A 17,176-nucleotide genomic window follows, 5' to 3' on the forward strand; every position below is an offset into this window, starting at 1 on the left:
AGGGCAGCACTATGGCATCTAGTGCTGCAGATGCCTACCTAGGTATTTCTTCAACACAGAATAACATGGGAATGAAGCAAATTTGATAACAGAAAAAAGATGGAAACTTTTTAAAATATTATGCTCTGTCTGATTCATAAAAGAAATGTTTTGGGTTTCAGATCCCTTTAAGAGTAACTCATACATCAGATCTATAATGAGGAATCAAAGATAGCTTCATTAATGTGACATTTTAAAAAACATCCGAAATTAGGATCCGTTTTTCTGTAACCCACATTTCCAGTACAGTAGTGAAAAAGAAGCACACTTATCCTGTTAGAGGAACACAGTACCCAGCCTCACTATAGCTCACAAGAGCCGATTGCCATTAAAGGGACACTAAACCTACATTTTTTCTTTCATGATTCAGATTGAGCAGCAATTTTAATCAACTTTCTAATGTACTCCTTTGTTCTCTTGCTATCTTTATTTAAAAAGCAGGAATGTAAAGCTTAGGATCCAGCCCATTTTTGGTTCAGCACCTGGGTAGCGCTTGATGATTGGTGGCTAAATGTAGCAATAGACAAAAGAAAAAAGAGAGAACAAGTCCGGATTGATGGCCAGTGCAATAGAGTTTATTCTTCTGTAAAGTAGTTCAGGAAGGACAGCTTAAACTAACTGACATGTTTTGCACATGTCACATGCGCTTCTTCAGAGAGCGCTTGATGATTGGTGGTTAAATATAGTGATATCCAGGTGCTGAACCAAAAATGGGCCAGCTCCTAAGCTTTACATTCCTAGATTTTAAATAACTGTAGCAAGAGAACGAAGAAAAATTGATAATAGGAGAAAATTAGAAAGTTGCATGCTCTATCTGAATCATGAAAGAAACAATTTGTGTTTAGTGTCCCTTTAAACTAAAATGTTTTGGCTGAAAGCTCTAGCGGTGTCACTTGTTGTGCAGGAGATGTGAACTGTCCCTGTAAATGTGTAGGAACAGATCACTGAGGAGCATCTCAATACCGCAGCCCGGTGTCTGACAGTGATGCTGAGGGAGACCCTCTCACAGGAAGACTTTATCAGAGACATGAGTGTGTATCAAAAACACACACACACAAGCCTTAAAGTGAATAGATCATCTACAAAACATTTATGCAAAGAAAAATCTAGTGTACAATGTCCCTTTAACTGTTAAAGTGAAGGTAAACTTCATGAATCAGTACCCGGTTTTAAAAAAATACTATTAAAAACAGGGGCACTTTCATTCATGAATGTTTACATTGCAGTGGTTTTGTAAAAAAAAAACTTAGCTTCTTCTACTTCCAAGCCGGACGAGCGATCCCCCGCCCGCTACTCATGCTGTTATTACACAGCAATGTCGAAACAGGCTTCCTCCAATCACGGCATGGCCTCAGGAAATATTTGCTCTGGGGGGGGGGGGAAGCCATGATTGGAGGAAGCCGGATTTGTCATTGCTGACGTAAGTACAGAGGAGCTGTGGGCGGAGGATCGCTGGTCCGGCTTGGAAGAAGAAAAAGGTAAGTATTTTAACAAAACCGCTGCAATTTAAACATTCATGAATGAAAGTGCCCCTGTTTTTAATAGTATTTTTAAAAACCGGGCACTGATTCATGAAAGTTTACATTCATTTTAACAGTTAAAGGGACATTATACACTAGATTTTTCTTTGCATAAATGTTTTGTAGATGATCCATTTATGTAGCCCATACAGGTTTTTTTTATTGTTTTTTTTAACTGTATAGTTATGCTTATTTTTAAATAACATTGCGCTAATTTTCAGACTCCTAACTAAGCCCCAAAGTTTTAGGAGAATACTGACGTATACCTACTCCAGCTTGCTCTTGTTTGTGTAAAGGGTCTTTTCATATGCAGAGGAAGAGGGGGGGGGGGTCTGATATTTCCCACTTTCAGTGGGTGTTCCAGCTAACCTTTTTAACAGAACTAAACTGGGAGCTTCTAAGAAAGTTTTTAAAAGGTTTTATACTGGATTTTTAGATCAATATTTGTGCATATTATTCTTTATAGTAGTGTCTATTATATGCAGTTGTATGAAAATTGGTGTATACTGTCCCTTTAAGGGATATTAAAGGGACATTCTACTGAAAAAAAGAGAAATGTGTCCCCAAGGATTAGATAGCACAAACTTCCATTTGGATTTAATACCAATTTTAAACAACATTAAAAGGACAGTAAGGCTAAAGCTAAACTTGCATGATTCAGATAAAGCAGGTACTTTTTCATAACGTTCCGATTTACTTCTGTTATCTTATTTCCTTTGTTCTCTTGGAATCCTTTGTTGTGAAGAATACCTAGGTGGTCTCAAGAGCAGCAATGAACTACTAGAAGTTAGCTGCTGATTGGTGGCTGCACATATACGCCTCTTGTCATTGGCTCACCTGCTGTGTTCAGCAAGATCCCAGTAGTGCATTTTTGCTCTTTCACCAAAGGATACCAAGAGAATGAAGCAAATTAAATTATATAAATACATTGGAAAGTGGTTTAAAATAGCTGCTCTAGCTCAGGGTTCTTCAAAATTCCCCCCAAGACCCAGTGCTATCACACCGCACACCTTTGTGACGCTATTTTTATGCTTGGTCTGAAAATGTATGAAGTAATAAACAACAAGATAGCTGCAAGTTTTGGCAAAGTGACTACAATGTGTGCATACTTTATTCCTGATTGTAGTCACACTTGTAAGTGTTGTAAATAGTAATAACACAAACACCACACACACTCTCATAACCCCACACACACTCTTTCATACACCACACACACACTGTCATACCACACACACACACACACACTCTCTCATACACTCATACAACACACACACTGTCATACAACACACACACACACACTCTCATACAACACACACTCTCATACACTCATACACACACACTCTCATACAACACACACACTGTCATACAACACACACACACACACACTCTCATACAACGCACACTCTCATACACACACTCTCATACACTCATACACACACACTCTCATACAACACACACACTGTCATACCACACACACACTGTCATACCACACACACTCATACAACACACATTCTCATACACACACACACACTCTCATACACTCATACACACACTCTCATACACACACTCTCATACACACACACAAAACACACACACTCTCATACAACACGCACACTCTCATACAACACACACACTCATACAACACACACACTCTCATACAACACACACTTTCATACAACACACACTCTCATACAACACACACACACTCTCATACAACACATACACACTCTCATACAACACATACACACACTCTCATACAACACATACACACACTCTCATACAACACACACACACACACACACTCATACAACAAACACACTCATACAACACACACACTCTAATACAACACACACACTCACACACACTCTCAAACAACACACACACCACTCTCATGCAACACACACACACTCTCTAACAACACACACACTACTCTCACATAACACACACACCACTCTCATACAACACACACACCACTCTCATACAACACACACACCCTAGCTGAATCATAAAAGAAAAATTGTTGGATTTGTCACTTTAAAGGAAAATAAATAAATAAATACTAAATAAAGGCTAGATAGAATTATGTATTCAAAACAAAGATTAGCCGGAGAATAATATGCCAATGTATTTTTAAAAATATTAGTTGTTTAAATATTAAAAAATAAGTGTAAAGTTTTTTTTTCCAAAACGAAAAGCAAAATGTTATATACCTATGTACCTATATCTTCCATCTGTTACTGGGAACCTAATTGCTGTTAGCTGAGTTCTGTTTACGTAACTTTTCAATAGAGAATACTACATTATTCATGTTTTCATTATAGGTGGTGGGTTCAGTAGGCAAAAGTAGCTATTTTAAATGATAAAATAAAGGTAAAAGTATATGTTTGTAAACTATTTGATACAATCCAGAGTGTTAAAAAGATCACTGGGGAAACCTACAGTACAATGTCGCTTTAAGTCAGGATTCTGCACTTCTGCTTTTAACAGGAATCGGAAAGCTCACAATTTTCAGATCTAAATTACAGGAACATAAATATTGAAAGCAAATTGCAAAGTTTTTATTTTAATACATAAAGGGCTAGATTACAAGTGGCGTGGAATAGGGTTTTTTTCGCGACCACAAAAACTCTGCTATAGTTAATCTGCTTGCACTAGTCGGGTTGTACTCGTATTACAAGTTCAAAAAAACATTATTTTGCGCAAGCAGTAACCCAACTGGCGCAAAAATCTGTACTTACAATATCGGGTGGGCGTTCACGTATTCCCCCATACAAGTCAATGGAGAAAAAAAAAAGATTGTGTCGCGCAAACACCATGACATATTCTCATTAGCCCAAACCCAATATGAAAATATGAATATTTCATATTCCAATGTTCTTTAACATGTTTTTTTGTAATATGGCATACACAACATGAAAATATGACAAATATGTATACATACTGTATATATATATATATATATATATATATATATATATATACTGTGTGTATATATATATATATATTAATGTATTTATATGTGTATATATGTCTGTAAATACATATATACACATATAAATACATATGTACACATAGACATACAGTATCCCACAAAAGTGACTACACCCCTCACATTTTTGTAAATATTTTATTATATCTTTTCATGTGACAACACCGAAGAAATGAGACTTTGCTACAATGTAAAGTAGTGAGTATACAGCCTGTATAAGTAAATTTGCTGTCCCTCAAAATAATTCAACACACAGCCATTAATATCTAAACCGTTAGCAACAAAAGTGAGTACACCCCTAAGTGGAAATGTCCAAATTGGGCCCAAAGTGTCAATATTTTGTGTGGCCACCATTATCTTCCAGCACTGCCTTAACCCTCTTGGGCATGGAGTTCACACGAGTTTCACAGGTTGCCACTGGAGTCCTCTTCCACTCCTCCATGACAACATCACGGAGCTGGTGGATGTTAGAGACCTTGCGCTCCCCCACCTTCCGTTTGAGGATGCCCCACAGATGCTCAATAGGGTTTAGGTCTGGAGACATACTTGGCCAGTCCATCACCTTTACCCTCAGCTTCTTGAGCAAGGCAGTGGTCGTCTTGTAGGTGTGTTTGGGGTCATTATCATGTTGGAATACTGCCCTGTGACCCAGTCTCTGAAGGGAGGGGAACATGCTCTGCTTCAGTATGTCACAGTACATGTTGGCATTCATGGTTCCCTCAATAAACTGTAGCTCCCCAGTGCTGGCGGCACTCATGCAGGCCCAGACCATGACACTCTCACCACTATGCTTTACTGTAGGCAAGACACACTTGTCTTTGTACTCCTCACCTGGTTGCCGCCACACACGCTTGACACCATCTGAACCAAATAAGTTTATCTTAGTCTCATCGGACCACACAGAACATGGTTCCAGTAATCCATGTCCTTAGTCTGCTTGTCTTCAGCAAACTGTTTTGCAGGCTTTTTTGTGCATCATCTTTAGAAGAGGGTTCCTTCTGGGACGACAGCCATGCAGACCAATTTGATGCAGTGTGCGGCGTATGGTCTGAGCACTGACAGGCTGACCCCCCACCCCTTCAACCTCTGCAGCAATGCTGGCAGCACTCATACGTCTATTTCCCAAAGACAACCTCTGGATATGACACTGAGCACGTGCACTCAACTTCTTTGATCGACCATGGCGAGGCCTGTTCTGAGTGGAACCTGTCCTGTGAAACCTCCGTATAGTTTTCCACTATGCTGCAGCTCAGTTTCAGGGTCTTGGCAATCTTCTTATAGCTTAGGCCATCTTTATGTAGAGCAACAATATTTTTTTTTCAGATCCTCAGAGAGTTCTTTGCCATGAGGTGCCATGTTGAACTTCCAGTGACCAGTATGAGAGAGTGTGAGAGCGATAACACAAAATTTAACACACCTGCTCCCCATTCACACCTGAGACCTTGTTACACTAACGAGTCACATGACACCGGGAGGGAAAATGGCTAATTGGGCCCAATTTGGACATTTCCACTTAGGGGTGTACCCAATTTTGTTGCCAACGGTTTAGACATTAATGGCTGTGTGTTGAGTTATTTTGAGGGGACAGCAAATTTACTTATACAGGCTGTATACTCACTACTTTACATTGTAGCAAAGTGCCATTTCTTCAGTGTTGTCACATGAAAAGATATAATAAAATATTTACAAAAATGTGAGGGGTGTACCCACTTTTGTGGGATACTGTATAAATATAAATATATATATATATATATATATATACACACACACACACATGTTTAGACTAGCCTATTTCAGTTTTACAATCCAGCCGCCAGGCTATAGGTTATAAAATAGTAGACTGACCCTTGCTGGTTAGACGAGTGGCGATGTGCCTTCCATAGGAAACAATAGAGATCGCTACCTGTTCAACAATCTACTGACATAGCCAGTGAATGCGGATCTCGGCACTGTGGAGGGGGCATGTTTTAAAAGTATCTTTACACAACAGAGAATGTGAGTTCACTAAATGTACAAATATTTTCTGTTAAGTTGAAATAATAGATATATAAACTAAGTTTCACTGTACAATCTAATCTCACCACCCATGCTGTTTCCTGTTTGGTGAGCACAGCTATATGCCGACATGAGATGTTGTTTGTCTTGAGGAAGGCTTCTGTGAAAGTCGAAACGTCGACTATGAAGAATTGTTGATATTGGAAATAAATATCTTTATTTTGCAAATGCTAAAAACCCTGAGAGTGCCCTTCATTCAATAAGAATTGTTTTTATATAAATATAAAAAGAGTTGGGGTTGAGAAGAGCGCCTTTACAGGAATCTAATCCCACATAACCTGTGTTTGTTTGTGTACAATATGTATATATATATCAAGAAATGATAAATGTGATCGTTTGTTGAAGGTCACACTAAAAGAACAACAAATGTATGTTCAAGTGATAGTTATTAGTGGACTGTGTTCAGAATTATGTTGTTGATTGTAAATATATATACAATATATATGATCACAGAAATTGTTGTTGTATCCCATACATAAAAAAATGAAAATGCAAATATATAAAAGACAAAGGAAGTCAAACCACAGAATATGTGGATATAAGAAAACTGAAAGTGAGGAAACGTTTATCACACTTTAAATCCAGTAGGTATTGCACTTACTAAAACAAACCTCAATCATATGAGGTAAGTTGCCGCCTCTGTAAGTGAGAAACTTCCGGAGCTCTGTAGTGCTGATAATCGCTTGGCCGTCTGAGTCTTGCCTTCTCCTCTCAGAGTATGGGTTCAGCGTTCAGGTGTGTACTGATGATAGATATTCTCCAAGTTCTACGCAGAGTTATGCAAAAAAAATTTAAAAAAATGAAGAAATGAACAGCAGCCAATCAGTATCAGCAGTGCTGAGGTCATGAACTCTTACTGTGATCTCATGAGATTTGACTTAACTCTCATGAGATTTCATAGTAAGCTTCCTTTACCTGATTGGTGAAATAATATGAGAGTGCACGATGCTAGTCCCTTCTGCTGTCCCAGGACAAACACACTAAAATGCTGCTTAGAAATCCTTTACAATTGGAGGTGGCTACTGAGGAACTTTTGAGGTAAAATATCTTTCTTTTTTACATAGAGATGTTCAAGTGATATTTTCTAGTCAGCTTTTTACAGCTATGCTGCATCACTTTCAAGTGTTTAAACATTTGGGTATCATGGCCCTTTAAGCTTTGAAACGCGTAAGGGACCTTTTATTACTCCATTTGTGAGAACTTGTTTTACTATTCTAGTGCTATATGCACTTTGTACATTTGCTTTATAAACATTTATTGACTTGTGTTGAAAAACGGATATTTCTGGAACTGTGCATGGGAGAAACTTCTCTGTCGTGATTAAAGACACAGCGTCTGCAGTTCCTATCTACAAAGTTGTGAACCACAGGTTATCATTAAGCGTTTTTCACATGCCTCATATGTTTGAGGATTTTTAATGTGAGTGGCCATTTGTCTATTTTAATTATAGTTTTTAACTTAATAAACAGTTTTACGCTATGTATTTTTCTTCTGCCTCTCATTTTGCATAACTCTGCGTGGAACTTGGAGAATATCTATCATCAGTACACACCTGAACGCTGAACCCATACTCTGAGAGGAGAAGGCAAGACTCAGACGGCCAAGCGATTATCAGCACTACAGAGCTCCAGAAGTTTCTCACTTACAGAGGCGGCAACTTACCTCATATGATTGAGGTTTGTTCTAGTAAGTGCAATACCTACTGGATTTAAAGTGTGATAAACGTTTCCTCACTTTCAGTTTTCTTATATCCACATATTCTATGGTTGGACTTCCTTTGTCTTTTATATATTTTCTGTAATTCCATTCTGACATTGTGAGCTTTTCAGTTGCTGTTAGAAATGGAAGTGCAGAACACTGTTGTATCCCACACAGCCATTGGCTGCACACTCTAGTGACCTATTTATAACTGTCCCTAATTGGCCACAGCAGAGAAGGTAACCTAAGTTACAACATGGCAGCTCCTATTGTTTTATAGACACAAACTACACTTATTTTGTCAATATTTAAACAGCTAATGAAACTTAAAAAAAAATACATCTACATGTTATTCTAAGACTAATCTTTTATTTGTATGCATCATTATATCTAGTATTTATTTAGTGTTTAATGTCCCTTTAATAAACAACAACAAAAAAACTTAATAACAAACTTATAGGATCCGGGGGTCTGTGGGTATATTGTACACGTTCATGTAGTGTGTTCTATGTATATATTAAACTCTTTGCTCATTTAAGCACAGAGAAGGATACTTAGCGTGTGTTCTTGGTGCTGAGCTCATCATTAACAACAAAACTAAAGCAGCGGCTTAGTAGAATCTGGTGCCCAGTAACAAGATTTTATAGTGATAACATTAACATGCTGTAATTTGTTAGAATACGTCATTTTATCACTAGCGGTGCTGCAAAGCGGTGTGTTTAATCCTTACGAAATGGTTAAACCCACAATTAAAGTACCACTCAGTTACCGCAGAGCATTGCTGTTCCCAAGAGGAAACCACCACTGATCGAATCAGCAGCGCTAGTTACACAGCTGGGTTGTATGACTAGAGCTGCTGATTGGATCAGCTCAAGGCTCGCAATGCTCTACGATTCCTGGGCGGTGCTTTAACTATGTGTTTAGACCATCTGTGTTGCTAGTGATAAAATTAGGTGCTCTAACAAATTTGAGCATTTCATTTAATCACTAAAATGTCCCTTTAAGGTGATCAGATCACTATGGTTTCTGGTTGGTTACTGTAAATATTCTCCCCTTCTGATGACAAAACCAGGTGTCATTTGACGTCCTGCTTACCGCCGTGTGCATCAGGAAGGTCTGAGGTTTGGTTCTTGTCAGTCATGTCTTGTTCAGTGCTACTGAATATGTCAGATATTCTTATAACATTTCTTCTTTACTGACAAACGCAGTGACGTGTATTGTACATGATCCTCACAGTAACAGGAACCTAAACACACAGAGAGAGAGAGTCTCACATGCAGGATATTGTCAAAGGGGAAAACGTGAATTATCGGTGACCAACACCGGTATCTGAGCTTTTTCTGTGAGTCACCCACACAAGCTATACTGATGTTTTTTTCTCCAGTAAAGCAAACGCTTTTAAAAACTAACTTATAGAAATTCCCAAATATTATAAAAACCATTATACGAAATGCATTTTCTATAACATACATATTATATTATAGTCAGATTTCCTCTGCCTCACACACACATATAGTTCCCTCCACAATACCTTATATACAGATATACATTATAAGAGGTTCCCATGACTCATACATACAGACTCCCCCAATACCTTATATACAGATATATAATATTATATAGAGGTTCCCTCTGCCTCACACACACAGCCCCCTCCCCAGTACTGTATGTACAGGTATATAATATTATAGAAAGGTTCCCTCTGCCTCATACAGATACAGTCCCAAAATCTTATATACAGCTATATAATATATTATGTATTTATATGTGTGTATATGTATTTACAGACATTTATACACATATAAACAAATAAATACACACATATAGACATATATATATAAGTGCATTAGAGCACTTTGCAGTCAAATAGATGAAAACATGCAATATTCATAATCAATAAAGTGTTACACTGTGTATTTATTGTAAATATTGCACATTCCAATGTTCTGCACATAGTAGAATATGTTCTATGTATGTTTAAATAGATATTCCTATATATATATATATATATATATATATATATACACACACCTATATATAATTATGTATATATCTGTGCGAAAAAAACAGCATATATATATATATATATATATATATATATATATATATAAATATATACTTATGAATGAATAGAACATATCCTTCTGTGTGAAGAACATTGGAATGTGAAAATATTCATATTTTTCCACTTTTTTTGCTCCCATGACTTCTATGGGGGAATACGTTATAGCACGCGTGATATTCTAAGTTCGTCTTTCTACGTTCGTCGAGTTAACGAGTGAGCGAAAACTGTTTACTGTCAACTCATATTAAGCACAACCCGACGTGCGCAAAACGCTTACTTCTAGAACAGTTAACGCAAGCAGGAACGTTAAATAACGCTTCACTTGTAAGGAAGGTACCATCTCTCTTGTGCACACACAGCCCCTCCTCAGTACCTTACACACAAACATATAACACTATAGAGAGGTACTATCTGCCTCTCACATACACAGCCCCCTCCGGAGTACCTTATATACAGATATATAACATAATGGTAAGGTTATTTTGCCTTATACACACACAGCCCCCTCCCCGGCATCTTATAAACAGATTTATCACACTATATAGAGTTACCATCTGTCACACACACACACAGCCTTATATAGAGATACAAAATATTATAGAGGTTCCTTCTGCCTCTCACACACAGCCCCCTCGCTCACTCCTTATATATAGATACATAATAATATAGAGAGTTTCCCTCTGCCTAATACACAGCCCTCTCTCCAGCACATTATATAAAGATAGATAACATTATGGTTAGGTTCCCCTGCTTCATACACACAATACCCCTCACCAGCACCTTATACACAGACATATAACACTATAGAGAGGTACCATCTCTCACACAGAACATCCCCAGCAGCTTTTACACAGACATATAACCCTATAATGTGGTAGGTACCATCTATCTCCCACATATAACCCCCCAGCACCTTATATACAGATACATAATATTAAAGGGATACTAAACCCCAAATGTTTTTCTTTCATGATTCAGATAGAGCAGCAATGTTAAAGGGACAGTCAACACCCGAAAGAACTTTATCCCATACCTTCGATCAGCCAAAGACACCACATCCTATTTTCAACACCTTAAAGTTATACTAGTAATCGTGCAAATCACATACGTTTTTCTAATAGGCAGCCAAGCTCTTCCCCCTCCTCCTTCGTCCCCTTCTCTACTAAATGCCATGCTCGCTCATGTATGAACCATTGACGCATGCGTATTTTAAGTTCTGTCAGTTTTCAAGCCGAAATCAGAAGTGCAAGCATGAACGCGTGTTAAGAATCCAGCCGAGGATTTGATTCTGATTGGCTGAAACCTACTACGTCACAGCGGGGGGAGTTTGGCAGCCATATCTCTATTAGAAAAATGTATGTGCTTTGGCCGATTACTCGTACAACGCTAGAGGTGTTGAAAATGGGATGCGGTGCAGGCGCATCGTCTTTGGCGGATTGAAGGTATGGGATAAAGTTCTTTTGGGTGTTAACTGTCCCTTTAAGCAACTTTCTAATTTACTCCTATTATCAATTTTTCTTCTTTCTCTTGCTATCTCTATTTAAAAAGCAGGAATGTAAAATGTACCTTATATACATATTTATTATAGAGATTCCCTCTGCCTCACACACAGCCCCCTCCTTAGTACCTTATATACATATATATTATAGAGGTTCCCTCTGCCTCACACACAAAGCCCCCTCCCTAGTACCTTATATACATATATATTATAGAGGTTCCCTCTGCCCCACACACAGCCCCCTCCTTAGTACCTTATATACATATATATTATAGAGAGGTTCCCTCTGCCTCACACACAGCCCCCTCCTTAGTACCTTATATACATATATATTATAGAGAGGTTCCCTCTGCCTCACACACACAGCCCCCTCCTCAGTACCTTATATACATATATATTATAGAGAGGTTCCCTCTGCCTCACACACAGCCCCCTCCCTAGTACCTTATATACATATATATTATAGAGAGGTTCCCTCTGCCTCACACACAGCCCCCTCCCTAGTACCTTATATACATATATATTATAGAGAGGTTCCCTCTGCCTCACACACAGCCCCCTCCTTAGTACCTTATATACATATATATTATAGAGAGGTTCCCTCTGCCTCTCACACACAGACCCCTCCCCAGTTATACATATACATATATATATATATTATATAGAGGTTCCCTCTGCCTCACACACAGCCCCCCTCCTCAGTAGCTTATATACATATATATTATAGAGAGGTTCCCTCTGCCTCACACACAGCCCCCTCCCCAACTGACATATATACACTGACATGTAACAATACAGAGCTGCACATACACTGAGTTACACACAGTCTCATTCACTTACCGCATTATACACACACCGGGCACACAGGTAATGAGCTGTCAATAGCTCCGCCCACCTCTCTGTACCACGTGACCACTGTGTCACTAGAAAGCTGTGATCTGTTTAGGTCCTCTAGCGGGATGGGATCTAGCTGTTACTGGCTAACATTTGTGTTCTGAAGATAGTGAGCTCGTATGTGAGTTACCGGCTTTGTGTGACACAGGAGGCAGCGTGACAGCTAACGGTGGCCGCCTGTTGTCTGAGGGTGAGGAGGGGGCTGTCTGAGGGGGTAGGTCTGGGTGACACCTTCTAAACAATTACTAATATCAATAGATGTTTATTTAGTGAGGGTGAAATTATTGTAAAAGGTCTTTAAAACAGAAATACTGATGATTATGGTGATAATTATTAATATACATTAAACATTCATGATTCAGATAGAGCATGTCATTTTAAACTACTTTCCAATTGACTTTTATTATCAAATTTGCTTTGTTTTCATGGCATCCTTTGTTGAAGAGTAAACCTAGGTATGCTGAGGTAGGAGCTTAGGAGCATACACAGGTCTTTAGCAGTTTATGGCTGTAACATTGTGCAACACTCCTGAGCTCACCTAAGATTACTCTTTAACAAAGAATACCAAGAGAACTAAACTAAACTGCTTATAGAAGTAAATTAGAAAAATATTTAAAATTTCATACTCTATCCAATCAATTTAATATTGACTTTACTGTCCCTTTAAGCCCATATTTTTTCATGTTCTAGTCTAGATTTAAGCATGCTGCCCATCATTTGTATATTTTAATCATAGAATGAGGGGAGTTAGGGGTTATGTACGTGATTCGAGGGTGCAATCTTGGTGTATTGGTAGGACAGACTGGTAGGTGGGCACTGGGTGGTGCATGGGTAAGACAGACTGATTCAAGAGAACAGTCTGGATGTAGAAAGGGTAGGATAGGCTGTTTCAAGTACATACCCTGGGTGGGTCATGGTAGGACAGACTATAATTCAAGGGGACAGTCTAAGTGAGGCATGGGTAAGGCAAACTGATCCAGGGGCATAGTCTGAGTAGGGCATGGGCAGGACAGACAGATTCAGGGGCAATGTCTGAGGAGGAGCAGAACAGAGCTGCCAGTTTGGGATAATCCCATCAATTACAGAAGGATTGGATGAACGTTGGGCTGGATTTAACAGATAAATACATGTCACCGCATAATGTTTAGCGATAAAGCTATATACAGATTGATCCCATTTTGCTACTTACCTGCTCTACATGCAGCTGGTCACATATGTAGTATTAGCTTGTGCATAAGTGAAATAATCATGTTTATATCACATAATTATCGCTTTACCATAATATGAATTCTGGAAGAGCTCTGATTATTTCCCATCTCTCATTTTTGCCATATTCCATTTTTCTTGCAGGTGTCACATTTATATCATCTGAATTTGTCACTGACAATGAACAAGATGAACAAATACAGGAAGCAGATGGCGGAGCAGTTTCTGAGTCAGGCCCTGGACATAATCTGTTTGTTGACTGGAGAGGTGAGAGCTGCTGGGTAATGGCATGATGACACTGATCCTATTTCCTGTGCTTCTTCTGATCCACCAAACCATCTCACTAGCCCTAACTTCAGCTCACTCAGACCATCTCACTAACCCTAACTTCAGCTCACCCAGTCCATCTCACTAACCCGAACTTCAGCTCATCCAGACCATCTCACTAACCCGAACTTCAGCTCATCCAGACCATCTCACTAACCCGAACTTCAGCTCACCCAGACCATCTCACTAACCCGAACTTCAGCTCACCCAGACCATCTCACTAACCCGAACTTCAGCTCACCCAGACCATCTCACTAACCCGAACTTCAGCTCACCCAGACCATCTCACTAACCCGAACTTCAGCTCACCCAGACCATCTCACTAACCCGAACTTCAGCTCACCCAGACCATCTCACTAACCCGAACTTCAGCTCACCCAGACCATCTCACTAACCCGAACTTCAGCTCACCCAGACCATCTCACTAACCCGAACTTCAGCTCACCCAGACCATCTCACTAACCCGGACTTCAGCTCACCCAGACCATCTCACTAACCCGAACTTCAGCTCACCCAGACCATCTCACTAACCCGAACTTCAGCTCACCCAGACCATCTCACTAACCCGAACTTCAGCTCACCCAGACCATCTCACTAACCCGAACTTCAGCTCACCCAGACCATCTCACTAACCCGAACTTCAGCTCACCCAGACCATCTCACTAACCCGAACTTCAGCTCACCCAGACCATCTCACTAACCCGAACTTCAGCTCACCCAGACCATCTCACTAACCCGAACTTCAGCTCACCCAGACCATCTCACTAACCCGAACTTCAGCTCACCCAGACCATCTCACTAACCCGAACTTCAGCTCACCCAGACCATCTCACTAACCCGAACTTCAGCTCACCCAGACCATCTCACTAACCCGAACTTCAGCTCACCCAGACCATCTCACTAACCCGAACTTCAGCTCACCCAGACCATCTCACTAAGCCTAACTTCAGCTCACCCAGACCATCTCACTAACCCGAACTTCAGCTCACCCAGACCATCTCACTAACCCGAACTTCAGCTCACCCAGACCATCTCACTAACCCGAACTTCAGCTCACCCAGACCATCTCCCTAACCCGAACTTCAGCTCACCCAGACCATCTCACTAACCCGAACTTCAGCTCACCCAGACCATCTCACTAACCCGAACTTCAGCTCACCCAGACCATCTCACTAACCCGAACTTCAGCTCACCCAGACCATCTCACTAACCCGAACTTCAGCTCACCCAGACCATCTCACTAACCCGAACTTCAGCTCACCCAGACCATCTCACTAACCCGAACTTCAGCTCACCCAGACCATCTCACTAACCCGAACTTCAGCTCACCCAGACCATCTCACTAACCCGAACTTCAGCTCACCCAGACCATCTCACTAACCCGAACTTCAGCTCACCCAGACCATCTCACTAACCCGAACTTCAGCTCACCCAGACCATCTCACTAACCCGAACTTCAGCTCACCCAGACCATCTCACTAACCCGAACTTCAGCTCACCCAGACCATCTCACTAACCCGAACTTCAGCTCACCCAGACCATCTCACTAACCCGAACTTCAGCTCACCCAGACCATCTCACTAACCCGAACTTCAGCTCACCCAGACCATCTCACTAACCCGAACTTCAGCTCACCCAGACCATCTCACTAACCCGAACTTCAGCTCACCCAGACCATCTCACTAACCCGAACTTCAGCTCACCCAGACCATCTCACTAACCCGAACTTCAGCTCACCCAGACCATCTCACTAACCCGAACTTCAGCTCACCCAGACCATCTCACTAACCCGAACTTCAGCTCACCCAGACCATCTCACTAACCCGAACTTCAGCTCACCCAGACCATCTCACTAACCCGAACTTCAGCTCACCCAGACCATCTCACTAACCCGAACTTCAGCTCACCCAGACCATCTCACTAACCCGAACTTCAGCTCACCCAGACCATCTCACTAACCCGAACTTCAGCTCACCCAGACCATCTCACTAACCCGAACTTCAGCTCACCCAGACCATCTCACTAACCCGAACTTCAGCTCACCCAGACCATCTCACTAACCCGAACTTCAGCTCACCCAGACCATCTCACTAACCCGAACTTCAGCTCACCCAGACCATCTCACTAACCCGAACTTCAGCTCACCCAGACCATCTCACTAACCCGAACTTCAGCTCACCCAGACCATCTCACTAACCCGAACTTCAGCTCACCCAGACCATCTCACTAACCCGAACTTCAGCTCACCCAGACCATCTCACTAACCCGAACTTCAGCTCACCCAGACCATCTCACTAACCCGAACTTCAGCTCACCCAGACCATCTCACTAACCCGAACTTCAGCTCACCCAGACCATCTCACTAACCCGAACTTCAGCTCACCCAGACCATCTCACTAACCCGAACTTCAGCTCACCCAGACCATCTCACTAACCCGAACTTCAGCTCACCCAGACCATCTCACTAACCCGAACTTCAGCTCACCCAGACCATCTCACTAACCCGAACTTCAGCTCACCCAGACCATCTCACTAACCCGAACTTCAGCTCACCCAGACCATCTCACTAACCCGAACTTCAGCTCACCCAGACCATCTCACTAACCCGAACTTCAGCTCACCCAGACCATCTCACTAACCCGAACTTCAGCTCACCCAGACCATCTCACTAACCCGAACTTCAGCTCACCCAGACCATCTCACTAACCCGAACTTCAGCTCACCCAGACCATCTCACTAACCCGAACTTCAGCTCACCCAGACCATCTCACTAACCCGAACTTCAGCTCACCCAGACCATCTCACTAACCCGAACTTCAGCTCACCCAGACCATCTCACTAACCCGAACTTCAGCTCACTCACACCATCTCACTAACCCTAACCT

General features: G+C 40.9%; 2 protein-coding genes across 3 annotated transcripts in view; one reads left to right on the forward strand and one right to left on the reverse strand.

Annotated features, from left to right (window-relative positions):
* The window catches only part of LOC128636449 (gastrula zinc finger protein XlCGF57.1-like), a 168,195-nt gene extending 158,653 nt beyond the window's left edge, over positions 1–9,542 (reverse strand). Inside the window, exon 1 of the mRNA XM_053689462.1 lies at positions 9,397–9,542. Within this exon, the coding sequence (XP_053545437.1) occupies positions 9,397–9,442 (46 nt within the window). The 5' untranslated portion in view covers positions 9,443–9,542. The remainder of the gene's footprint in view (positions 1–9,396) is intronic.
* Positions 9,543–12,844: 3,302 nt separating this feature from the next.
* The window catches only part of LOC128666778 (oocyte zinc finger protein XlCOF7.1-like), a 98,517-nt gene continuing 94,185 nt past the window's right edge, over positions 12,845–17,176 (forward strand). Inside the window, exons 1-2 of one of the 2 annotated variants that reach the window (XM_053721569.1) lie at positions 12,845–12,948; positions 14,109–14,231. In XM_053721569.1, coding sequence (XP_053577544.1) covers positions 14,145–14,231 — 87 coding nt within the window. In that variant the 5' untranslated portion in view covers positions 12,845–12,948; positions 14,109–14,144. Of the gene's footprint in view, positions 12,973–14,108; positions 14,232–17,176 lie in introns of both variants that reach the window. The other variant, XM_053721568.1, reaches the window with a different exon arrangement.

The sequence above is a fragment of the Bombina bombina genome, chromosome 7 (genome assembly GCF_027579735.1).
Source record: "Bombina bombina isolate aBomBom1 chromosome 7, aBomBom1.pri, whole genome shotgun sequence".
Lineage (NCBI taxonomy): Eukaryota > Metazoa > Chordata > Amphibia > Anura > Bombinatoridae > Bombina > Bombina bombina.